We start from the raw sequence: 26,083 nt of genomic DNA on the forward strand, positions 1-26,083 counted from the left end.
CTGGGGACCGAGCCTGAAAGCCGGGCATGTGTCCTGACTGGAAATTCAACCATGACCTCCTGGTTCATAGGTTGATGGTCAACCACTGAGACACACCAACCGGGCAGATTTGATTTTTTTTTTTTTAGATCACTCTGGCTGCTGTGATGAGAATGGATTGAAAGGGAAGAGCAGACGCAGCAGGCAGAGTTGGAACATCGTCGCAAACACCCAGGTTGGAGAGAGTGGTGGGATGGGATGGCAGCAGAGGTGGAGATATGTAGACACATGTAAGAAGAATAGGTGGAATTCACAGGATTTGGTGATTGCTCGATGGTGAGGGGCCAGAGCAGAGGAAACATTAAGGATGACCGCCCAGGGTCTGGCATCAGCCATCGGAGGGTGCTGATGACACTCATTGAGCTACAGCACAGGGAGGAGCAGGTTTGGGGGTGCAGGGAGGACATAGGGGGTTCAGTTTTGAACATTCTGAGCTTATGAGACAACAAAGGGGAGAACTTGAATATGGGAATGGTTGGCCACAGCAGTGGGTGAGATTGCGAGACAGGGAGCTGAGTGAGCAGAGGGGTGTCAACCCTGGAGGGTTGAGGAGAGGGCAGAGGGCAGAGGGCAGAGAGGAGTCTGAGAGGAGGAGGAGGAACACCAGGCACGAGTAACTGAGGCCAGTGTTACAGTGAAGAGGAGGTTCCGTGGGCCGGCTGAGCTGGGAAATGACTGGTGAAGTAACGGGCCTGGAGAGGTGAGTAGGGTTCAGTTAGGCTCGGGAGGACATTGTGGAGGAGAAGGAAGGGGGGGGGGGAAGTATAAGAAAAAGCAGAGATGGGAAGGCATGAGGTGTGTTGGGGGCCAGTAGGTAGTGGAAGATTAGGTAAGCAGGTAGATGGCGACCTTGGGATTGACCTCTGTAGTCTTTCTCTTGTCTCTTTAAATTTTTAAAAATTTCCATTTCAATTACAGTTGACATACAATATTACATTAGTTTCAGGTGTACAGCATAGTGGTTAGAGACATTTATATCCCTTACGAAGTGATCACCCCAGCAAGTCCAGTACCCACCAGGCATCATGCATAGTTTATAATGTTACTGACTTTATGTTCTATTCTGTATGTTCCATCCCCATGACTTTCATAACTGCCCATTTGTACTGAGTCCCTTCGCCGTGTTCACCCAGTCCCACACCCCTACCCGTCTGGCGGCCTCCTGCTCGGCTCTTCATTTCCCACCCGCTTGACTTTCTTTACTCCTGACTTTCCTCGGTGGGAGAGCAGGCATTGCACCGGGCCGCCCCAGACGTGCGTAAGTGCAATCAAAGCTTTTGCAATGTTTGCGGCAACATCATCAAGGTGAACGCTGAGGGTGTCAGCTTTGCGGTGGAGGAGAGAGCACTCATTTCAGTGTTGAATAGAGGGCTTGTTTCCTCCTCTCCAAGTCAGGCTCCTCGAAGAGCCCAGCTGCAGTGTGATCGACGCCCCGTTTTCTTCCTTATGCTCTCTTATAAGTAAAAGCACAAACAGACTTTTGCCTACAGGCTAGAAGCCGGCATTATCTTTCCTGAGTGGGCTCCTACGCACGGGTTCTTTGGAGAGAGGTGCGTATAATCAGCGCATGAGCCAGCATTTTGCACGTGCGATGGAGAGATGTGGCTGCATTATTCAGTTTCCCTGTTTGACTTCCCTACTAAGATGTACTTCAGAAAGTGGGATGTCGATGAGCACATCTTCCCAAGAGAAAATGATCCATGCCGGGAGGAGCTGCAAATGTTCCAGTGAACCAGTTGTTATGTTGTTGCTTATTGAGTTCTCTGCCCAAGATGTTAGGCTATGCTGTGTCACTTCGAGTTTTCTTATGAAAGATGAGTATTTCCTAATTATATTTTGTGTGAAACTATATTAATAGAGATATGCATCACACTGTAGTAGAGAAATGGTGTTAACTCTGCCCTTTATGTTCTTGTTTGTTTGTTTTTTTATATTGTGAAATGTGACATTCATGCCAAAAATGAGTGCATTAAGTGGATAGGTCCAGTTTAAACATGGTTACAAACACGAACACTTGTGCAACCACCACCTAGAGCAGTGGTTCTCAACCTTGGCGGCACATTAGAATCACCTGGGAATCTTTTTAAAATCCTGATTTCTGGGCCTCATCCTTCGGAAGTTCTGTTTCTTTGTTATGGGTTGGGGCCACAACATTAGTAACAAAGAAACAGAATTTCCGGAGGATGAGGCCCAGAAATCAGGATTTTAAAAGATTCCCAGGTGATGCTAATGTGCAGCCAAGGCTGAGAACCACTGACCTGGAGTGAGAAGTACAGCCTTGCAGGCACCTGGAACTCTGGTGCACACTTCCTCCTTCCTGGGGTTCCCACAGTGTCACTGCTGTGCTAGTGATTTTATTCCTTTTACTTAGAATTCACCACCTATTTATCCATCCCTAATGCTATAGTGTAGTTTTGTTTGTACCATACCATATATATATATATGGGGTCTTTGTGCAAATGCACAAGCCTGTGAGTGCTTCTTTAAATGGCCTCACTCCAGAGTCAGTCCTGTGCACATAGCTTTGGCTCATCTTTTTCACTGCTGTTTAATATTCTGTTAGTAAGCATATGCCACAGGTCACCTGTGCATTGTATTAGTGGATATTGGGGCTGTTTCTGGTTGTGACGATTTCATGGACAATGCCATGGATAACACCAAACCTTACATATGCGATGTTTTCTCCTATACACACAAACCGTTTCACTTAAGCGAAGCATTTACAGCTCCTCTTTGGCATATCTGAATTGTCAGTTTCACTACCCTTGTGCTTTGGGGCCATTATTATTAAGTAAAAGAAGGGTTACAAGCACTGGGATACCTGACAGTGGAGCTGATGTCTGAGAGAGCTGCTAAGTGACTGATGGGTGGGGAGTGTAGACAGCATGGAGGTGCTGGACAAAGGGACGATTCACACCCCATAGGAGCAGGACAGTTCAAGATTTAATCACGTTCCCCAGAACAGCTCACGATTTAGAACTCATGAATTGCTTATTTCTGGGATTTTCTATGTCAAATTTTTGGACCGTGGTTGACCAAGGTTAACGGAAACTGGGAAAATGAAACCTAGGGTCAGGGGATGGCGAGGTGGGTGGGTACTGTATTTCAAATCTGTTCTGGATACTTAATGGTCAAACATGCCAATCCAATGCAAACATGATTTTATTGTAAATCTAGTATTTTAGACATAATGGGAAATATTGTTCATTTTAATATCTATCCTTTCTAGACGCACACACGCTTTACCTAAAAGTGAGGTTAGACACGTTTGCAGGCAACAGCAGCGTTCAGGACACAATCCAACATGGACGCAGCTGTTTTTCCTCTCCCTTTCCCCATACCCTTTAGTTTAGTGGGTCTTCACAGGGGAAATAAAAGTGAATCATGCAAAATAACTTACACTGATTTACAGGCAGACGTGTCTTCAGGACTCTTGTGCTCACCAACCCTGGTTCACCTGCCCCTGGCGAAGAGCATGTGACCTAGGAGCTGGGTAGAGCTGCGCCCGTGCAGATGTCAGGTCAGGTGGTGAAATGTGCATCGCGTGCTCCTTCTCTCCGAATTACTTGAAACACACAGCCACGTGGTTACCACACCTAGTGTTTCCTTCGCATGCTCTGCGATGGAATTTGCTGCTCAGACATCGTTATTTCATTTATTGGGCAGCTTGAGGTTTGATACCTCTTTGAGATACTCCAAGTCTTCCATTACCTTTTTAAACATTAATTAATTAATTAATTATTATTATTTAATCCTCACTCAGGAATATTTTTCCATTGATTTTTAGAGAGAGTAGAAGGGAGAGGGAGAGACAGAGAGAAACACCGATGTGGCAGAGACACATTGATAGGTGCCTCCCGCATGACCCCAACAAGGGCCATGAGTCTACAACTGAGGTACGTGCTCTGGACCAGAATTGAACCTGGACCCTTCAGCCCCTGGGCCGATGCTCTAGCCCAGCCGTGGGCAAACTACGGCCCGCGGGCCGGATCCGGCCCATTTGAAATGAATAAAACTATTGAGATAAAAGACCGTACCCTTTTATGTAATGATGTTTACTTTGAATTTATATTAGTTCACACAAACACTCCATCCATGCTTTTGTTCCGGCCCTCCGGTCCAGTTTAAGAACCCATTGTGGCCCTCGAGTCAAAAAGTTTGCCCACCCCTGCTCTAGCCACTGATCCAAACCAGCTAGAGCTCCATTACCTTTTTTTTTTTTTTTTTTTTAAAAATATGTTCTTATTTATTGATTTTTAATTTAATTTTATTTTTTTAGAGAGAGAGAGATAGGGAGAGGGAGAGAGAAACATCAATTGGCTGCCTCCCTCGTGACCTCCACTGGGGATCAAGCCCACAACCTGGTCATGTGCCCTGACCAGGACTCAACCAGCGGCCCCCTGGTGCATGGAGCAATGCTCAACCAACTGAGCCACACCCGCCGGGCTCCATTACCTTCTGCTGTGCACATTGTAAAACAGGAAAACTGGGACAATTGGCGATTATTTTCCTTTATTGAAGGACCAGTTATGTAATAAAGAAGTACCTTTCCAGCTTGGTTCAAAAACTGATCAGAATAAACTAGCAAAGAATTATGGAAAATTTGACTTAATTGGAAAAGACATTTTAAATTAGAACAAGAGATCTAAAATAGGTTTTACATTTGTACTTATTTGCATACATTACCATTTAATCAGAGATAATATTGGGAAATATTTGGGTACACTAATATTTGAATAAAGTTACATAATATAGTTATTAAAAGCTTAGTTTATAATAGTGAAATGTACTCTCCCTTTAAGTCTAAACTTTATGCAAGATTCTTTTATATAACTGGTTTCCAAATAAGTCACCCATACCAGATAAGGAATAAGATCATTTATTCTTTACACTGGGTCTTCATGAAAACTCATCTGTTCTTTCGCTTCATTTTTTTCGAGTTTACATCACATCTCACAAAGGTTTTCTCCTGGGTTGGGTGAAGTTGTAGGTCTTCCGTGCTTTCTGAGCAAAATACCATTCTGAACAGAAGACATAAAGCAAAGACAGCGTTAAGTTTTAGACGGAGCTTATTGAAGTGTTTCATCTTTTGTCAAATATTCAATTGATATAACACATGCTATGTGTGTGTGTGTGTTTTTTTTTTTTTTTTTAAAAAAACCTGGATTCTTATGTTTGCAATTATTTTCATAACTTCAGAGAAAAGCAAAACCCAAGTCAGTGACCACATCCGTCAGGCTCTGCTCTGGGCTGATTTCAGATCTATAGAAACGCAAAGTGCTAGGGGCAGTCCTTTGTTCTCCCTGTAACCGCTCATCAAAGATTTGAGGGTAACCGCTGCTCCTTTCACTAAATCGACATCGTCCTGGCTCGGGCAAACGTTCGCAGCTCCTTCCACTGTCCTGCTCAGACAGGCTTCCCTCCAGCCTGCCTTCTCTGGACCCGCTGCAATTTGTCAATGCGGGTCTGAAAGGCCCCCGGGCATGAGGCCACTGTCACCAGCCCCTGCCTGGCTGTCATGTAGGCCCCGCCCCTTCCTCTCATTGGTGCAGACGCTGTCCAGCCAAAGAGGCCGTCACTAATGCTTTGGGTCTCTTTTGGAGACCAGCTAGCGGCCAGTCTGCTTTGACCCGCAGCTTGGCCTGAGATGCTATTTTGTGCTACCAGCTCCAGTGGTCACTGAGAATTCTAGTTCATGGCTTTTTTTTTTCCTTTGAATTGCATCTGAAGTCAAGTCTTGACTCATAAACTTTTAACATTAAAGTAGTATATAAGCTAGACAAATACTACATGGTATCGCTTATATGTGAAATCTAAAAAAAAAAAAAAAATCAAATTTATAGAAAAAGTGGAGAAGAGCGGTTCCCAGGGCGCTGGGAGAAGGGGACCAGGGAGCAGCTGCTATAAACTTTCAGCTACAGAGTGAATACGGTCTGATGATCTAATGTGAAACAGGGTGACTACAGTGGGTAACACTACATGGTATCAATGAAATTTGCTAACAGAGTAAATGTCACTGTTCTCAAAACAATGAAAATGATAAATATGTGAGGTGATGAATGTGTTAATTAACTAGATGGGGCAATCCTTTCCCAGTGTATTTGCACAGCGTGGGGCAAAAGGAGGTTTACAGTTGTAACACAAATAAATAAGGCTCCAATAAACTCTGTTTTGCACAACTTTGAACCTCCTTTTGCCCCACCCTGTATATCAAATCACAATGATGTACTTTAAATACCTTAGCAATTTTATTTTGTTAAATATACTTCAATGAAGCTGAAATGAAAGTGGTACGAGTAATCTATAAATGCATTCTTGAAAAATTCAAGTAGTAAAGAATACAGTCAAATATTAAAGACCCTTTTCTCCGTCATCCTTCACCAATGCCACGTCCCTCTCCCCTTCATGGTTTGGGTTCTGTCTTCCTAGGACATTTACATATATCCTGATGTTCCTATGCAAACATAAGGGTTTTCTGTAGGTATTTTTCCTTGTCACCAAATAATGTACTTGGAGACCAGTCATATTAGTACATATAAATCTCTCTCCTTCCTTTCCACCTGCTGCATGGATTCCATGGTACACACAGAGCCCAATGCATTCAGCCTTTTTCCTATTGATGGAGAGATACTGAGTTTTTCCCAATGGTTTGCTATTTCCAAATAGTACTGCAGCAAACATTTTACACACATACATCCTTTGTGGACATACTTAGTATTTCTCCAGGACAGACACCTGGAAGTAAAGTTCTGTGTCATGCCATATTCTCAGCCATATATGTTATGTGTACGGAAATTTTTGATAACGTAAGCTCCATGAGACCAAGGGCGTCGTCTCCTCTGTTCACTGCTGTATATCTGGGGCCCACAGCAGTGCCTGGCATAAGGCAGGTGCTCACCACGTCAGTTGCTGAGTCAGTTGCTGAGTCAGTTGCTGCAGACGCTCTGTAATTTCACTCCCACTATGAGGAGAAAGCCCATTGCTCCACACCTGTACCTTCTCTGCATGTTAGGTCCTCTAATTCCCGCCCAACGGTTGGTTGGCCAGGGATACCCTCACTGCTTTTTGTTTTGAATTATATGATTATCGTGGAAGTGCAATATCTCATTACGGTTAGCCTATTGCTTTTTATGTCCTGTAGGGCTCATATTTTCTGTCCTTTCTCTTCACCCCACAACAGGCCCTCTTGTCCCTGACTTTGTGCCTGTGGGAGAGAAGAATCAGCCCCAGAGTCACAGAGCAGGTGACATAATCAACTTCCCCCTCCCTCCTGCCCCGCCTTGCAGTCAGCAGAGAGATTGAGAGTATGAGGTTAAGCGTTTGCATCCTGGCTCTGGGATTTTGGTTTGTTGGAGGTAATTAAACGTTAGTGATTGTTATTAGTCTCATGAGATACATAATATAATTCCCATTTATTATTAAAGAGCCGAGCCTCAGAGAGGTACAGTTGTCCTCAGAATTATTCTACATATTTATTCTACGGAGGTGGTAGGCAGTGAGGTCAAAATGAGAGTTTAGGACTGGCTGATGCCGGGGCCACCAAACCCTGCTCACCTAGTGCCTGGCTCCCTGCCTCTCTCTGGGAACACCTCCTGCCCCCCCCCCCCCCCCAAAGCCTGTTGCAGCTCGGCCCTCAGCACCAACCTGAACTTACTTCTTAAACTTCCTAGGCCACGCAGTCCCAGGCCCTGGCTAATCCGCTTGTGGTCCATGACCAGCAGCGTCAGCAGCGCCAGGGACTTGTTAGAGAAGCAGAGTCTCATGCCTCCCCCAGCCCCCGCCACCAGGCCTACTGAAGCAGAACTGCATTTTAACAGGATTCCCAGATGACCCGTGTGGACACTGAGGCTGCAGAAGCTCTGAGGTGGAGCACATTATTACTAAAATTAACGCATCTTGTTTTCATGTATGCCAACAGCCAACCCTCAGATTTTTTTGGTCTCCCTCCATGACGTGTGGTATGTGGAGACACAGAGCAGGCGCCGAGTGCTTCCTGATGGAAAACTCTAGGTCCCATAGCCCTTCCCCTCAGCCCAGCACGTGCCTCCTGCAGCCACGAAGAAGGGCTCGGTGTGCGTGTGTTAATGTCCAGCACTGCACTCCGCTCGGTTCCACTAAGGAGAGTCAGATCAGTGGGGCCAAGAGTAACGGAGGAAGGACCTGCTGGGAACAGTGTACGAGCAACATGGGCAATGACTCCAGCAAGCCTGAGTGGCAACTGGGCTCGGACAATTACTAGCAAAGTCCCCAAGCTGTGTAGCTTCTGTGAGCCCAAGGTTCCAGGTCTGCGCAGCCAACACTACCCGCTTCAGAGGGTGGTTGGGAAGATTCCATGAGATGACTGCCCTGGAGCACTCAGTCCCAGGCCCGCCTGCTGTAGGAGCTCGGTAAGTGCCGTCCCCTCCCCTTCCCTCTTTCCTTCTTGTATGTATGTATGTATGTATGTATGTATGCATGCATGCATGCATGTATTGACTGTTCAGAGCACAGAGAAAGGGGTGCAGAGAGATTGAGAGAGAGGGAGAGAGAGAAGCATGGCTTTGTTGTTTCACTGACTATGCACTCGTTGGTTGATTCTTGTATGTGCCCTGACGGAGAATTGAACCCACAACCTTGACATATAGGGACGATGCTCTAACCAACTGAGCTACCCGGCCGGCGCCTCCTCTTTCCTTCTTGAGAGCTGTGCAGTTCAGCACCAGCGGAGAAGGTAGCGCTGTCTTCCTTACATCCTTTCAGGCCAAGTTATGGGACTGTCCTGGGGAACAGCCACCGCCCTGGAGGGATCACTCTCTAGCTGGGAGCACGTGGGAGGGGTGGCGCTCAGACAGAGCTGATGGGAAGGGCCCAAAACCCAGGCAAGAACAGCTAAGCAAAGAAGAGGAGAAGCAGTTTAATTTTCCAAATTGATCGTGTGGAGAAGTCTGTTGGCAGAGCACTCTGCAGTGTGCTCTTCGCGATAGCCAGGACCTTGCATCCCAGGAAGATAGGCCCTCAGAGTGGGGCTGTGGAGGGGCCTCAGGGGGCATACATCTGCCCTGACCCCCCTCAACCCCCCCACCCCCGGCAGAGAAACCTGGTGTATGGTTTAGGAGTGAGAAGCCTGCTGTTTTCTGTCCCTCCTGGGGACAAGCCAAAGAGAGAAATGAGCTTCCAACAAAGAAGTCGGAGAGGAGAGGCCAGTGTCCTGAACACGGCGGGGAAGAGACAGGAAAAGGCCTGGGAGGACAGAATTCTCCTTTCGTGGAGACCTGCAAACAAGTGCGGTTGCCATGGCAAAACGTGTTGGGCATCTCTGCTCTGCAGGAGCAGCAGCTGGACGACCCTTCCTTTCCTTTATTCCCCACCCCTCCCTAACCCCTCATTGTCCCCGAGCACCTTGGGGCCAAGGGAGAAGCTAAATCACGCAGAGCAGGTTTCTTAAAGGCAATCCATGGGTCCACGTCAGAAGGTCTCAGCAACAAATGTGTGTGCGGCTCCCTTCTCAGACCACAGTGAGTCAGAGGCTCTGCGGGTGGGGCCGGGCATGATGCATATTTAATACGCTTCCCCGTGATTCTCTGGCGCTCTGAGATTCGAAACGCACCGCCACAGAGCGGGATGTGAAGATTGTGGTCTGCTACGAGCATTCCTCCGAGGAAGCAACGGAAAAGAAATGTCGAATCTGGGGCCTTGCCACCCAAAGTGTGGTCCCTGGCCAAGCAGCACTGACATCACCCCATGATGCATCCACAGGCTGGGATCTGAGAAGTGTTGAGCTAGCGAGGGGGTTCTCAGACCCCAGAGGCAGGCGGCTATTGAACCCAGGCCGTGGAAGAGGCTAGCCCGGGGCTCAGAAGATCCAGGTGCAGATCCCGGTCCTTCCACCTGTGGCTGGACATTTCACCTTTCTCAGTGTCTATCCTCCATTATTAGGACATACTAATGCCCACCTCATAGGATCAATGCAAGTATCCTATATAATAAAAGGCTAATATGCAAATTGTCCCCTCGACCAGGAGTTCAACCGGGAGTTCAACCAGGGGGCGGGGCCTGCCTGCCAACTGCCCACAGCCCCTCCCCCTGGCCAGTCCTGCCCCCGATTGGCCCCCCACACCCCGATTGGGAGCGGGCCGGCAGGCCAATTGCCCACAGCCCTCCCCCTGGGCCAACCTAGACTGATTGGCCCCAATCAGGGCGGGCCAGCCAGACCCTACCCATGCATGAATTCGTGCACCGGGCCTCTAGTGACATTATAAAAGTGCTTACTAGATGTCAGGAGTTGAATGAGCACTCACCTTTTCTGGGTCTCTCCTGCTTTGACTCGGATGTTCTTTAGAACGAGGCCTGAGTAGAGGGGCCCTCTGCCCCACGGGATGATGGTCTGGACCGTGTTCCAGACATTGGCCCACACGGCGCTGTTTTCCCACTTGAATTTGATTTTGAGCAGCTCACCAATATTCGAATCCAAGGTGATAAGAAAGGAATAGGTTTTGTTACTAGTAATTCCTTCGCCCCTTGAAGATACAAAGGAAACCAGACACGGTCAGTGTATTTGTAACAGCAAAGTGATGCTTAGATACATTCAGGATGTGTTAGGTTTGCCTTTGCCACTTGCATGGTCATTCCTGCTGTATTTCTCAAACTATTGTTGGACAGATTATTACTAGAGGAACCAATAGGATAAAAAAGGGTTTTCTAGTGATATTGGGAAAACCATACTGTTTCCTGTGACAGCATATTATAAACGCTCGGGGAGTTCCACAGTGAAAACCTAGTTAACGTTGTTTAGCTCAGGCTTCCTAGTTTTTACGTTAACAAATCGAGAAAACTGCCCCCGATGGGACAGTGGGGCTTTGGCAATGGCCGATGCCCAGGTTGGCTCTCTGTCGGTTTGATGAACACAACAGAGCCGCACCATCCTCTCCTTTCCCCAGCAAGGCTCCTTTCTCCCCGTATAAATAGAAACTCCTATTTGAACAACAAAGCACAACAGTAATAGAAAACCATTTATTAAAAGGATGCACCAGAAGATGGCGACTGGCAGGAAGGCAGGGAGGGAGAGAGTGTGAGAGCGTGAGGGAGTGATAGAGGAGTGTGTGGATGTGTGTGGTGTGTGTGTGTAAGAGCTAGAGACAGTTAGATCCTGCAGGTCTTCTAAGGGGCTGCTAAACTGGGCAGTCTTTGACGGCGGAGCCCCGCTCCCAGCGCGGACATTCCTGGGTGGCCAGCACGGAAACAGAGACTATGCCATCTTGGGAAACAGAGCTGCTTGAGACTAGGATCCTGGCCTCAGCACCACCCAGGCCGGTCTCAGACACAAACCAGGACCCTGCAGCCACTGGGGACAGAGACCTGTGACCACAGCTACAGAGCCACGGACACCAAGAATCCAGAAATCCCCATGGCAGATCTGTCAGTAACAGAGCCCATTCCCCTCCCCGCAGGCAGCAACTGATAGACCCACCCCTTGCCCAGGCCTCAGTGCTGCTACAGGGACCTTAGCCTGGAAGTGCACGAACACCGGGAACTTGTCCCTTGCAGTGCAGGCTAAGGGAGCCTTGGCCTGAAGTGTGTGAACACCGGGAACTTGTCCCTTGCAGCACAGGCTAAGGGAGCCTTGGCCTGGAAGTGCACAAACACTGGGAACTTTTCCAGTGCAGTGCAGGCTAGGGGAGCCTTGGCCTGGGAGCTAACGCGAACACTGGGAACTTGTTTCTCACAGCACGGGCCCCAGGACCCCGATTCTCCGGGCAGGAGGCAACACCAAGCACCAGTGACTTGACTGTGTTTCTTATCACCTGTGCCTGGGATCCCTGATTCCCTGTGCATTCATACTAAGAGCCAGTGACTCCAATTCTTGGTGCATGTGCACACAGGGACCCTGATTCTCAATGGAAATCTGCGCGAAGCAACAGAGACTTTGATACGGGATTCTTGGGGAACTCTGACTCCTGGCGCACGCTAGGGGGCTCTGATTTTCAACACACTCCAGGGGGGTCTCTGTTTCAGCATGGTGCAGGCGGGGTCCCTGATTCTAAGTGCGCACATGAGGCCACATTGAGCGCTGGTAATGCTGACTCTGAGCAAGCCTGGTTCCCACCAACCCACCACAACCACACATCTTAGTGTCAGAGCTCTTTAGTGACACTAGGGTGGTGTGAAGCTCCCACTGCACATGGCCCAGGCCCACGCAACTCGACGTTTGAACCATCTGGAGATAATCAGAATGGGGAGACGACACAACCCCCAGAGGAAAGAAAATGAAAAGTCTCCAAGAAAGGAAATTACTGAAATTGAAGCATGCAACATGACAGAAAAAGAATTCAGAGTAATGGTTGTACAATTCATTCACCAGATGGATGAGAAAAATCAACAACCTATGCAAGAATCAGGAAGAAATGAAAAGTGATTAGCTACAATCAAAAACACCATGGAAGGTTTCAACAGTAGACTAAAAGAAGCAGAAGACCGAATTAGTGAGTTAGAAGATAAGGTAGAGAAACAAGCTCAATCTGAACAGCAACTGGAGAAAAAATTTAAAAAACAGGAGGAGAGCCTAAGGGAGCTTTGGGACAACATGAAAGGAAGTAACATACGCATAATAGGGCTGCCAGAAGGACAAAGAGATCAGCAAGGATTAGAAAATCTATTTGAAGAAATAATGACAGAAAACTTCCCAGATATGGGGAAGAAAAAAGTTACACAAGTACAGAGAGTCCCAAGCAAGATGAACCCCAAAAGACCCACACCAAGACACATCATAATAATGATGGCAAATGTACACGACAAAGAGAGAATCTTAAAGGCTGCAAGAGAGAGACTGAGAGTTACCTACAAAGGATCCTCCATCAGATTATCAAATGATTTCTCAACAGAAACACCTCAAGCTAGAAGGGAATGGAAGGAGGTATAAAAAGTGTTGCAAAGCAAAGGACTGAATCCAAGAATACTCTATCCAGCAAGACTATCAATCAAAATTGAAGGGGAAATCAGGAGCTTTGCAGACAAAAAAAGACTAAGGGAGTTTATCACTACCAAGCCAGCAATGCAAGAAATGCTAAAGGGAATGCTGTAAAAAGAAGAAATATAAAGGTAAGAAAGAACACAGGCACAAAAATAGAAATGACTACAAGCAAGTGCCTTTCAATAATAACTTTAAATGTAAACGGACTAAATTCTCCAATCAAAAGACATTGAGTGACTGAATGGATAAAAAGACATGATCCATATATATGCTGTCTACAAGAGACCCACTTCAGAACAAGGGACTCACACAAACTGAAAGTGAAGGGATGGAAAAATATCTTTCAGGCAAATGGAAATGAAAAAAAAGCTGGGGTAGCAATACTTATATCTAACAAAATAGACCTCAAAGTGAAGGCCATAACAAGAAATAAGGAAGTCCACTTCGTAATATTAAAGGGATCGATACAACAAGAGGATATAACCCTGATAAACATATATGCACCCAATGTAGGAGCACCAAAATACATAAAAAACCTCCTGGAAAATAACAAGGGAGAGATCAACAACAACACAGTCATGGGGACTTAAACACACCACTGACATCACTAGATAAATCCTTTAGAAAAAAATCAGCAAAGAAACAGCAATCCTAAATGACTCACTAGATCAAATGGACTTAATTGACATCTTCAGAACCTTTCACCCCAAAACCACGGAATATACGTTCTTCTCAAGTGCACATGGGACATTTTCAAAAATAGACCACATATTGGGTCACAAGCAAAATCTCCCCAAATTCAAGAAGATTGAAATCATACCAAGCATCTTCTCAGACCACAATGGCATAATATTAGAAATAAACTACAACAAAAACAATCCAAAAAACTCAAACACTTGGAAGCTGAATAGCACGCTACTAAATAAATAATGATTGAGTTACCAATGAGATCAAAGAAGAAATTAAAAACATCCTGGAAACTAGTGACAATAACAGCACAACAATCCAAAATCTATGGGACACATTGAAAGAAGTCCTGAGAGGGAAGTTTATAGCACTACAGGCCTACCTCTAAAAACAAGAAAAAATGATAGTAAATCATCTAACTCTACATCTCAAAGAATTAGAAAGAGAGCAACAAGAAAACCCCAGAGTGAGCAGAAGGAAGAAGATAATAAAGATCAGAGCAGAAATAAATGGCATAGAGATCAAAAAAACAATACAAAAGATCAATGAAATCAAGAGCTGGTTCTTTGAAAGGATAAACAAGATTGATGAGCCTCTAGACAGGCTCACCAAGAAGCAAAGAGAGAGGACTCAAACAAAATCAGAAATGAAAGAGGCAGAATAACAACAGACCCCACAGAAATTCAAAGAATTGTTAAAAAATACTATGAAGGAAACCAAGATGGCGGCATAGGTAAACACCTGAAATTGCTGCCTCGCACAACCACTTCAAAAATACAACTAAAAGACAAAACAGACATCATCCAGAACCACAGAAAGGCTGGCTGAGTGGAAATTCTACAACTAGAAGGAAAGAGATAAGCACACTAAGACCCAGAGGAGCTGCAGAAGTAAAGTGCAGAGGTACGGAGGCTCGAGCGCATGTGGAAAGGGGCAGGCAACAGAGGACGCCGGTGTCTTTTGCAATCAGGAGGGAGGCACAAGCTCCCAACGTCCCTGAGTCCAGTTCCAGGTGAGTCTCTGGGGACCCAGACTCATACAGGGAGAAACTGGACTGTCTGGCAGTGGGCGGGACTCAAGGGAGGCTTTCTCTCAGAGATGCTTGCAGTGATTACCAGGACACTGAGACCTGGGACCTGTTAGGATGGGCTGAGGATCAGCCATAGCTGTTTGCTCCACCCTGTTGATTCCCTGAGACCCTGCCCCACCTAAGCTGTTCACAGAGGCTTTTGCATATGAATGGGCTGGCCCCTTGAGATCTAAAATTACCTAACAAACTGTAGCTGGGTCAGAAAGACCCAGAACATCCAAATGAAGGCCCAAGGCCCCACAGCAGCTTCCATTGCTTCACAACTGGGCCTCATCTGGGCACCTCCAAATCCAAAACAAAGAAGTGGAATCTTCAGATCTCTCCATAGTTTCTGCTGGGTAGCCTCAGGAAGAGGCTAAATTAGTACCTCCTTAGAGATCCAAGTGCCAGTGTACCCAGTGGTCAGATTGGGACCATCCAGATTACAACTCCTCAGATCCATAAGGGACACACTCAGGGGGCAGACTCAGTGAGCACCAAAGCCCCACTGAAGCAAGTCTTGCCCCAGAAGGGTGTCTCCAGCACAGAAGTTCTCCCACTGTAGACACAGCTGATTCTCACAGCCAAATGGCCTGGAGGTCAATTCCTCCCAGTGATACCTACAACAATCAAGGCTTACCTACAACAAGACTATGCACACAACCCACAAAGGGGTGCACCAAGAGTGTCCACCCCAGGTAATTGGGGAGGCTGAGCCACTGGGCCCTATAGGACACCCAGCACAGAAAGCCACTCTATCAACACAGGGAAGCATAAAAAATTCGAAGACAAAGAAACAGGTCACAAATGACAGAAATGGAGGAAAGAAAACTACTGGATATAGAATTCAAAACCACGGTTATAAGGTTTTTCAAGAATATTCTAGAAACCGCCAATAAATTTAGTGAGACCCTCAAGGATATGAAAAAGGACCAACTAGAAATTAAGCATACACTGACTGAAATAAAGAATAATATACAGAGATCCAGAGCAGACAAGAGGATCACAAGAATCAAGTCAAAGATTTGAAATATGAAGAAGTAAAAAACACCCAACTGGAAAAGCAAAAAGAAAAAAGAATCCAAAAATACAAAGATAGTGCAAGGAGCCTCTAGGACAACTTCAAGTGAACCAACATCTGAATTATAGGGGTGCCAGAAGAAGAGAGAGAGCAAGATATTGAAAACCTATTTGAAGAAATAATGACAGAAAACTTCCCCTATCTTGTGAAATAAATAAACTTACAAGTCCAGGAAGCGCAGAGAGCCCTAAACAAAAGGAATCCAAAGAGGACCACACCAAGACACATCATAATTAAAATGCCAAGGGCAAAAGACAAAGAGAGAATCTTAAAAGCAGCAAGAGAAAAAAAGTCAGTTACCTACAAGGGAATACCCATACGACTGTCAGCTGATTTCTCAACAGAAACAATGCAGGCCAGAAGGGAGTGGCAAGAAATATTCAAAGTGATGAATAGCAAGAACCTACAACCAAGACTACTTTATCCAGCAAAGCTATCATTCAGAATTGAAGGTCAGATAAAGAGCTTCACTGATTAGAAAAAACTAAAGGAGTTCATCACCACCAAACCAGTATTATATGAAATGCTGAAAGGTATTCTTTAAGAAGAGGAAGAAGAAAAAGGTAAAGATAAAAATTATGAACAACAAATACACATCTATCAGCAAGTGAATCTAAAAATCAAGTGAATAAATAATCTGATGAACAGAATAAACTGGTGAATATAATAGAATCAGGGGCATACAAAGGGAGTGGGCTGACAATTCTCAGGGGGGAAAGGAGAGTGGGGGGTGTGGGAAGAGATTGGACAAAAATCGTACACTTATGGATGAGGACATTGGGGGGGTGGTAAGGGTAGAGGGTGGGGTGGAAACTGGGTGGAGGGGAGCAATGAGGGGGAAAAAGAGGAACAACTGTAATAATCTGAACAATAAAGATTTATTTAAAAAAAATAAAAAATACTATGAACAACTCTAACAAACTAGACAACATGGAGGAAATGGACATATTCCTAGAAAAATACAATCTTCCAAAACTCAATCCGGAAGAATCTAAAAATCTCAATAGGCCAATAACTATGGAAGAAATTGAAGCAGTCATCAAAAAGCTCCCAGCAAACAAAAGCCCGGGGCCCGATGGCTTCACAGAGTTTTACCAAACATTCAAAGAAGAACTAAAACCTATCCTCCTCAGACTATTTCAAAAAATTCAAGAGGAAGGAACACTTCCCAGCTCATTCTATGAAGCCAGCATCACCCTAATACCAAAACCAGATAGAGACAACACAATGAAAGAGAATTATAGGCCAATATCTCTCATGAACATAGATGCCAAAATCCTCAACAAAATTCTAGCAAATCGGATCCAGCAATACATCAGAAAGATCATACACCATGACCAAGTAGGATTTATCCCGGGGATGCAAGGATGGTACAATATCCGCAAATCAATAAACGTGATTCATCACATAAACAAATTGAGAGATAAAAATCACATAGTCATATCAATTGATGCAGAAAAAGCTTTTGACAAAATTCAACACCCTTTCTTGATAAAAACTCTCAGCAAGATGGGAAGAAAAGGATCATACCTCAACATAATAAAAGCCATATATGACAAACCCACAGTCAACATCATAATAAATGGGCAAAAACTAAAAGCATTTTCTCTAAAAACAGTAACTAGACAGGGATGCCTCCTCTCACCACTCCTGTTCAACATAGTACTGGAAGTACTAGCCATTGCGATCAGACAAGAAGAAAAAATAAAAGGCATCCATATTTGCAGATGACATGATACTGTACATAGAAAACCCTAAAGACTCCATCAAAAAATTATTAGGCTTAATAAGTGAATTCGGCAATATAGCAGGATACAAAATTAATGCCAAGAAATCTAAGGCATTTCTTTACACCAATAGTGAACTTACAGAAAGGGAGACTAAAAAAGCAATCCCATTTACCATCGCACCAAAAAAATTAAGATACCTGGGAATAAACTTAACTGAGGGGGTAAAAGACTTATATGTGAAAAACTACAGGACACTGAAAAAAGAGATAGAGGAAGACATAAACAGATGGAAGAACATACCGTGTTCATGGATTGGTAGACTCAACATCATCAAAATGTCCATACTTCCCAAAGCAATCTATAGATTCAATGCAATCCCTATTAAATTACCAACAGCATATTTCACAGATCTAGAACGAACGTTTCAAAAATTCATCTGTAATAAAAAAAGACTTCGAATAGCTGCAGCAATCCTGAGAAAGAAGAACAAAGTAGGTGGGATCTCAATACCAGATATCAAACTGTATTACAAAGCCACTGTTCTCAAAACTGCCTGGTACTGGGACAAGAACAGACATATAGATCAATGGAATAGAATAGAGAACCCAGAAATGGACCCAAACCACTATGCCCAATTAATATTCGACAAAGGAGGCAAGAGCATACAATGGAGTCAAGACAGTCTCTTCAATAAATGGTGTTGGGAAAATTGGACAGATACATGCAAAAAGATGAAACTAGATTACCAACTTACACCATACACAAAAATAAACTCAAAATGGATAAAGGACTTAAACGTAAGACGGGAAACCATAAAAATACTAGAGGAATCCACAGGCAGCGAAATCGCAAACATATGCTGAAGGAATTTCTTCTCTGATACTGCTCCTAGGGCAATGGAAACTAAAGAGAAAATAAACAAATGGGACTACATCAAAATAAAAAGCTTTTGCACAGCAAAGGAAACCATCTGCAAAACAACAAGAAAGCCCACTAAATGGGAGAACATATTTGCCAATGATATCACCGATAAGGGTTTAATCTCCAACATTTACAGGGAACTCATGCAACTTAACAAAAGGAAGATAAACAATCCAATCAAAAAATGGGCAACGGACTTAAATAGACACTTTTCAAAAGAGGACATACAGAAGGCCGAAAGACATATGAAAACATGCTCAAAGTCACTAATTATACGAGAGATGCAAATCAAAACGACAATGCGGTATCATCTCACACCTGTCAGAATGGCTATCATCAACAAATCAACAAACAACAAGTGTTGGAGAGGATGTGGAGAAAAAGGAACCCTTCTGCACTGCTGGTGGGAATGCAGACTGGTGCAGCCACTGTGGAGAACAGTATGGAGTTTCCTCAAAAAACTAAAAATGGAACTCCCATTTGACCCTGTGATCCCACTCCTAGGAATATATCCCAAGAAGCCAGAAACACCAATCAGAAAGGATATATGCACCCCTATGGTCATAGCAGCACAATTCACCATAGCTAAGATTTGGAAACAGCCTAAGTGCCCATCAGCAAATGAGTGGATTAAAAACTGTGGTACATCTACGCAATGGAATACTACGCTGTGGTTAAAAAAAAAAAGGAATTATTGCCATTTGCAACAGCATGGATGGAACTGGAGAGCATTATGCTAAGTGAAATAAGCCAGTCAGAGAAAGATAATTACCATATGATCTTACTCATTTGTGGAATATAGAGAACAACATAGACTGATGAACAGGTATAGATCCAAAGACAGAGAAATAGCGATCAGACTATCAATTCCCAGAGGGAAAGTAGGGGAGGGAAGGGGTAAGGGAGAGAGATCAACCAAAGGACTTGTATGCATGCATATAAGCCAAACCAATGGACACGGACAACAGGGGGATGAGAGCATGTGTGTGTGTGTGTGGGGGGGGGGGGCGGGCGGAGAGGTTGGGGGTTAATGGGAAATGAGGACACATTTGTAATACCTTAACATTGAGAGCACCCAGATGCCCTTTCCACTCTTTACAACAACCCCCGCCCCCCAGGGAGAGGTTGGGTAATGCGTGGGTAACCTGGGACTTAGGGAGACAGCGGATGGAGAGTTTCCTTGCACGGCTGCTCATGTAGCTGTTCCTGCCGGATGTTACAGGGATCTTTAGGAATGCCTCCACCCGCTACACTGGGAGAAGCCTCCGGACAGGGTCCTCTCTACCTCCAGGGCGAGCGCTGGCTCATGCTTCTCGAATGACTGAAGCAGTGTGAGACCAGAGATCAATGCCTGGGGGCAATTTTCAGAAGCTGAGGACCTTCCCTGAGCGAGTGAAGGGCTAGTGTCACTTCCCAAGAAGAGCCCACACTGCGAGTCGAGATGCTGAGAAAAAGCAGCTCATGGGCCTTTCCTGGCCGGTGACGCTGGGAGCCTCTGAGGGAGGTGTGAGGCTCGTGCTGCAAGCAGGTGTGTAGCAGGACGAAGGACAGATGGGAAGGGCTGGCAGTGCAGGCGGATTGGCATGGGAAATTGGTGCCAAAATGAATGATACCAGTTTTATTTCTGGGCTACTTGTCAGAAGTCACTGGAAAGGCAGGCACCCGGGGCCTTCTGGTGGACACCTGCTCTGGCCTCACCACTCCTCCCTGCCCCGTCTGCTTCCTGCACTGAGCGCAGGGGCTGGGCCCCGCTGGTCTCCTCTCTGCTCAGCCCACATGGCAGTGGGCCGGTCGCATACACAGGTAGTGCCAACGTAAAGCAAATGGTGGGACTGGGAGAGGCCGGGGAGGGATGACAGGGCGTTGGGCTTGGGTGGATGTCTCATCTGATAGGGTGTTTGGGGCAGTCCTATGGGCTGAGAAAAGCAGGTTGTATCTGGCCTGACCCTTGAGAAGTCCAGAGTCCATCTAGTCCCTGCGAGAAAACTCAGCTGCCATCACCATAGACGGACTGCTCCTTGTACTCACAGAGTGATGGGGATTTTCTGTATTTCGAGTTCTGTTCCCAGGAGTGACATGGTAAACGTTGGTTCCACTGGCTTCTCAATTTGGTTGAGAAACTGGATCTTGAACTGATAATGATAAACTGGGAGCAGGGCAGGGGGAGGAGAGGGAGAGAAAGAGAATTTAATAAGAAAAAATTTAAATTTAAAATGCTGAGGGAAAAGTCTGGATGAGTAGATACCTTTTCCCCCCTCCCCCATAATTCTAGTCACAGGTGATAGAATTATGAATGCCTTTTATTTTCTTTTTCTTTCTCTGTATTTCCTAAATGTCTTGAGAAGACTTCTATTGTGTTTGTAAATTAATAATAATAAGCATTATCCAACAAAAGCAGGTAGAACAGGAGTACAGTATATCTGGCATTGTCCCACCTTCTGGATGCGATTCTGTTGGACTACCCCATGTATTTAGTAGGGGTCCCCTTTCATAGATCAAAGAGTATATGCCTTTTGGGCACCGACAAAGGCAAGAGGACACACTGCCATGTTTACGTTTGCCTGTTTGATGGGGTCATTGTTGGGGTGAGGCAGAATTCTAGCTGAGACATCTGCCTCAGTGACCACAGACCTATATTCCGGGGCGGTTCCTGGGAACTAGCTCTGGGGGGTTCAATGAGCACATTTTCCAATGGGAGTAGATAACTCAAGTTCTAGTACTTGGTCCCAAATGTTTTCCATCAGAGCAAATGTCCAGAATGTCCTTCTACTGGGTTGTTTGGAAGAGAAAATGTACTTTATTCTTTTTTACCTAAATACAGTCTATATTTCATTAACAAAAAAACACATTGCTTACTAGCAAGCAGGTGTTGTTACAGATTTCACATCGCATCATCTCATTAACTTGTCATAACAGCTCTATGAGGTAGGTAGTGTAATTATTATCTTCATTTTATAAATCAGAAAATCAGGGCTCAGGAGGTGAAGTGACTAGCTCAAGGTCACACAGCAGCATCTGTGCTCTTAGCCTGGACCCATTGCCAAGGTTCCTGAGATGGCCTTGGCTTTGCCTGCATTGTTATACCAACCAGCTATGAGGCTGCTTTCAAAATTCCCCTCCCTCATTCCAAATAGGCTGATGGCTGCTCAGACTTCTTTTCCTTGTTGTGCCCGTATTCTGTAAGTACCTTCAGGGTTTTACTCATAGCTCCAAGATTGCAAACAGGCTTAACGAGGCATGACAATGTGATTGAAAGGACTGCCTAGAGCCCTAAGTTGAAATGGGTTCTGAGACCATGTCCAGGCTCTTGAGAAGACAAGCATCTGTCTTGGGCAAAGGATAGGGGATTTATGGTATGCTTGCTGTGTACTTGCCTTTCCTGTTGTAGATACTGACTAGTCCACTAGTCCTGACACAGTGCCTTGCACGTAGTAGGTGCTTACTTAACATTTGTGGGATGAATGACCTGATAGTTCAATTGGGAGTATCAGGATATGTAGTAACATTTAGCAAGATGGAAAATCACCTCTAGAATTCAAGGCCTGAGTTTCAAGCTTTGTTATACGAGAATTCCTACTGGGAAGCAGAGATCCTAGAGCTAGCCATGTGGCCATCCATTTCGTGTACCCAGCATGTGGAAATTCATCATCCTCATGAATCATTCTACTAACTCCTAAAAGGCGCATTTCCACCGGAGGTTGGTAGCTGCACACAAACCTAGCAGCTGTGGCTAATGGAGTGTTGCCAACACCCCAGCTGCAGGGTGTGCCTGTATTGCTGGGTTTCTGGGTTATTTATACAAACCCACCCTTTGGCACAAACTGACCTTCCCATTGGGCTTTGCGGTGGATTTACTCCAGTGACCTGTACATCATAGGTGCTTAAACCCTCCAGCCCAGAACAAAGTAGTTTGATACTCTCAGGGCTATGGGACTGTGGGTGAGAAGTAAGATAAGGGCTGTGGTCAAGTCCCAGGAAGGGTCCCCAAACCTTTGGGTGGTGGTGGTGAAGACAGGGACTCTGTCCTATGATCCCAGAAGCCTGTGGAGAGGTCTTACACTACTTAAGGTCTGTCTAGGGAACTCTGTTACAAGAGAATAGTGTTATTGGTTGAACTAAGGCCAGAAGGAAAGGTCTTCCCCAAGATACTGGCCATAGGCATGGGTCCAGGACGTGGGGATGATGGGGACAGCATGAGGTGGGAGGACTGAACTCGGGGCAACGTCCTAATGAGGAGGCAGAGCATCTTCCAGAGTACCCAAGAACACCACTGGCAACCAATGTTTACCTAGTTTACTATGCATTCATCGGAAGTCTCCTGGTGCTCAGCCCAGAGCTAAAAGCTGTCAGAGGTAAACAAGTGAGGGTGCAATTGGCAGTATGCATGATAATAATGTGGGCGAATATTTATTTTAACTGCCAAATGTTTTGCATCTATTATCCCTTTTAACTCTTATATCATGATCTTTTAGAGCAGGGCTAACTGAAGCACAGACAGGGTACAGGTAGTAAGTAGTGTAGCTGGGATGTATCTGGCTCCAGAATTAAACTAGTAAAATATTTAAACCAGAGACCAATAGCTTTAGGTACCCTAAGGAAAAAGTTGAAGTGTGGAAAGAAGATTTAAGTTTAAAAATGTCATAACAGAATTATCTAATTAAAAATAAACCAGAAGCGCCCTAAATATTCAGGAGTAGAGGAATGACTATGGACTCTTAGTGACAATTATGATAACTACCATTTAGCTCTTTACTGTGTCCCAGACACTGAGTTAATGATTGCACCTAAATAAATATTTCATTTCTCTCTGCAACAACTTTGTAAGATGCCTACTTCGTTCTCCCTCCAGCATCATTGTACAAACAGAGAAGCCGAAGGTAAGGAACTTGCCTGTTGTCGTGCGGGAGAGCTGGTAAGCTGCAATTAGACGTGAGTCTGCTGATTCCAAGCTCAAGTTCCCAGCCATGTGATTTACTCTTATGAGCTCATTAAAAGATACTTTTGGAATGATTTCAATGCTTACAAAAGAGGGGGTGGGGGGACCCAAACAACAGCCAGGCTATTAAACTGCATATGTAACATGAGACTGACTCTAAAGCAGAATGCACAGGAGAGGCAGCCACAAAACGGTTAAGAGTGCTTATCTCTGGAGAAGGTAGAGTGATTTCTCATCTCTGCTTTTTTACAAGTTCTGCATTTTCTGCAATAAGCATGTATTCTTTCAGGATCTCGTTGGAAAAAGAAAAGCTTTGAAAAGTATTAAGAAAGAAAGCAAGGGAGTTAGCAGCTGGGAGGGCTTGCGTGCCTGTGTCACCCCCTGCCTCGTGGGTACCAGAGTCCATGTCTTATCTCCCCGAGGCCGTGTTGGTTATATTAATGTTGCGTCTCCATAGGGCACAGCACACACCAGGCATGGAAGGCCTGTGAAGGCCCTTTGTGTGAAAACAAGGCAATAAAGACCTACAGGTGAATAGAACTAATGAGAAAATAGCTCTATTTGTTGAGATCTACTATGCATTCGGCTACACACTGTTTTACATACGTTGGTTTTGTCCTCATAACAAGACTAAAGAAGGACAACAGGCTGGTTAGACAGCGTGTTCTACACCGACCCTTGCTGTCTCCATTCACCCTCTGCCCGCTCTGAACCCCAGGTGTGACCCCACAGCCTACACTGCCCAGGCTGCCTTGCAGGATGGTTTGTGGTTGAGACTGACCTCTTGGGAGGCATCAGCAGGAGATCAGAGAGAGGTCAGGGTGTTTTTCTAGTTCTTTCCTGCTCTGGAGCCTGACAACACAGTAACTGCACCCCAGTCCTCCCCAGCTCCCATTCCCCTGGACTATTCCCACCCCTTGCTCTTCCTGGCCTGTTGTCAGGTTCGGGGTGCAGTGACACCCTACGCTGGTTGCTTTAATATTGCCTGCCAAGTGTAAGGAGTCCTGCGTGCTCTATTTTTGGTGACTCAGGCCAGGGGAGTCCTCTTTTCTGCTGAAACCCAGACAGATAGGGTGTCAGTGATCCTGGAGAATCAGAGGAGGAGGTAGAGGCTTTGGAGAGCAGTCCAAGGTCCCCCCGATGGTAGGAGGTGGAGCAGAATTTGAACCCAGGTGTCTGTCTGATTCCAAAGACCCTTCCTACAGCCTCCTGGGGCTCTGGCCCCGTAAGCTGGATCTGCCCTTTGAACACAGGGCAGACACTCAGCCCCTGAAGGAAAGCTGTGGCCAACACCTGCTCGATGAAGCCACCGAGACCAGCGGCTGCCGCTCTCACCGTGGACATCCATCCTGGGCTGTCGCTGCCGGGATCCCTCCCACCTGTCCCGGAATGCTCGCCCGAGCGGGGATGAATGTTCCCTGTCTCTGTGCTGGAGACGGGTTTTTGTCTTCCTTTGTTCTTAAATTGCCAGTCGGAGGAGATTGATTTCCATGTCTTAGACGCCATGGTTGCCTGATTCTGGGGAAGGTGCTTATGTAAAACCCAGGTCTGCTTAGAAGACTGCGAAGGTCCCTGTAGCTCTCACATCCTCGGAATGAGAAGCATCTGTCCCTCCTCCTCATCCCACGGGGTCTCCCTGGGAGGGAGCTTTGCAGAAAGTCAGGACCTGCCGTGTGTGTCAGCTGTAGGGGCCGAGCGAGCTCACAGATGTGTGGACCTCGAGGAGGGCCCCTCGTGTCCATGGGAGCCCGCTCGCTGGTAGACAGGGACTCCCGCGTCCCCTGCACAAGGAAAGTCTTGACATTAATATCTTTAAAAAAGAAAGGGCCTTTCATACTGAGAACTTACATATTATTTATTCTTATTTTGAATTTTTCTATGTGTTTTTCTTGGGAGAAAAGAAAAGACAACTTGTCTATCATCCCCACGCCTCCTTCCAGAGCAATGGTGTGTTAAGAAGATGAAGGGAAAAAGCGTGAGTGATTTTGCTCACTTTATGACATGTTTAATAAGGGTTTTAAAGAGTGATGCAGGGAAAATGCTTTTGACCCTGTGAGTGCAAGGAGGCCAGCCAGCACACACACTCCTCAGGGCAGGAGGACAGACTATTTCAGGTCTGAAAGGTGAAAACCAGGAAATAGTCCAAGAACCCCTATCGAGATCATGCAAACTCCCCCTGCGGCAGGGACGCCGGCCCCTGAAGAGCCTCCTCACCAGTCCACTGGGTTCAGACACCCTGGGCTCTCACCCCGCGTGAACCACTCGTGCCACTTCAAACAGCTTAGAGTGGTTTCCACAGGCAGCACGGGGAGCATCAGGCTGTGAAATTGATGAAGAGAGAACATTTTTCTTCTTTTCGTTTTTGGGCTCATGGAAGACATGATTCTGAAGCGTTAGATACTGGCTCTGGGAGACAGCATGACTCCCTTTGTGAACATCAAAGCGGCCTGCTTTCCCGTGTATCGATTTTCTCCGGCGGAGATGGGAGGTGGAACTCCTGCTTTCCTGCAGCACCGAGGGCTTGCTCCTCCATCTGAGATGCCTCCAACCCAAGAGGGAGGCTGACGATCATGGGACGGAGAGGCCCACGGGTGGTGGTGTGCAGAAGGCCACCACGCGAGGCGGCCAGCTCTTGTGGGGGCGCTGGTGGAATGAACCCAGAGCAGGCTCGAAG

The 26,083-nt window shown here is 45.9% G+C and overlaps 1 protein-coding gene across 1 annotated transcript in view; it reads right to left on the reverse strand.

The window, feature by feature from the left end:
• Positions 1-4,536: 4,536 nt before the first annotated feature.
• Positions 4,537-26,083, reverse strand: part of LIPC (lipase C, hepatic type) — a 145,569-nt gene continuing 124,022 nt past the window's right edge. The window contains exons 8-10 of the mRNA XM_081100506.1: positions 20,502-20,619; positions 10,317-10,535; positions 4,537-5,060 (exon numbers count right to left, since the gene is read on the reverse strand). Coding sequence (XP_080956632.1) covers positions 4,949-5,060; positions 10,317-10,535; positions 20,502-20,619 — 449 coding nt within the window. The 3' untranslated portion in view covers positions 4,537-4,948. The remainder of the gene's footprint in view (positions 5,061-10,316; positions 10,536-20,501; positions 20,620-26,083) is intronic.

Source organism: Myotis nattereri, assembly GCF_964212035.1.
Source record: "Myotis nattereri genome assembly, chromosome: 1".
Classification (NCBI taxonomy): domain Eukaryota; kingdom Metazoa; phylum Chordata; class Mammalia; order Chiroptera; family Vespertilionidae; genus Myotis; species Myotis nattereri.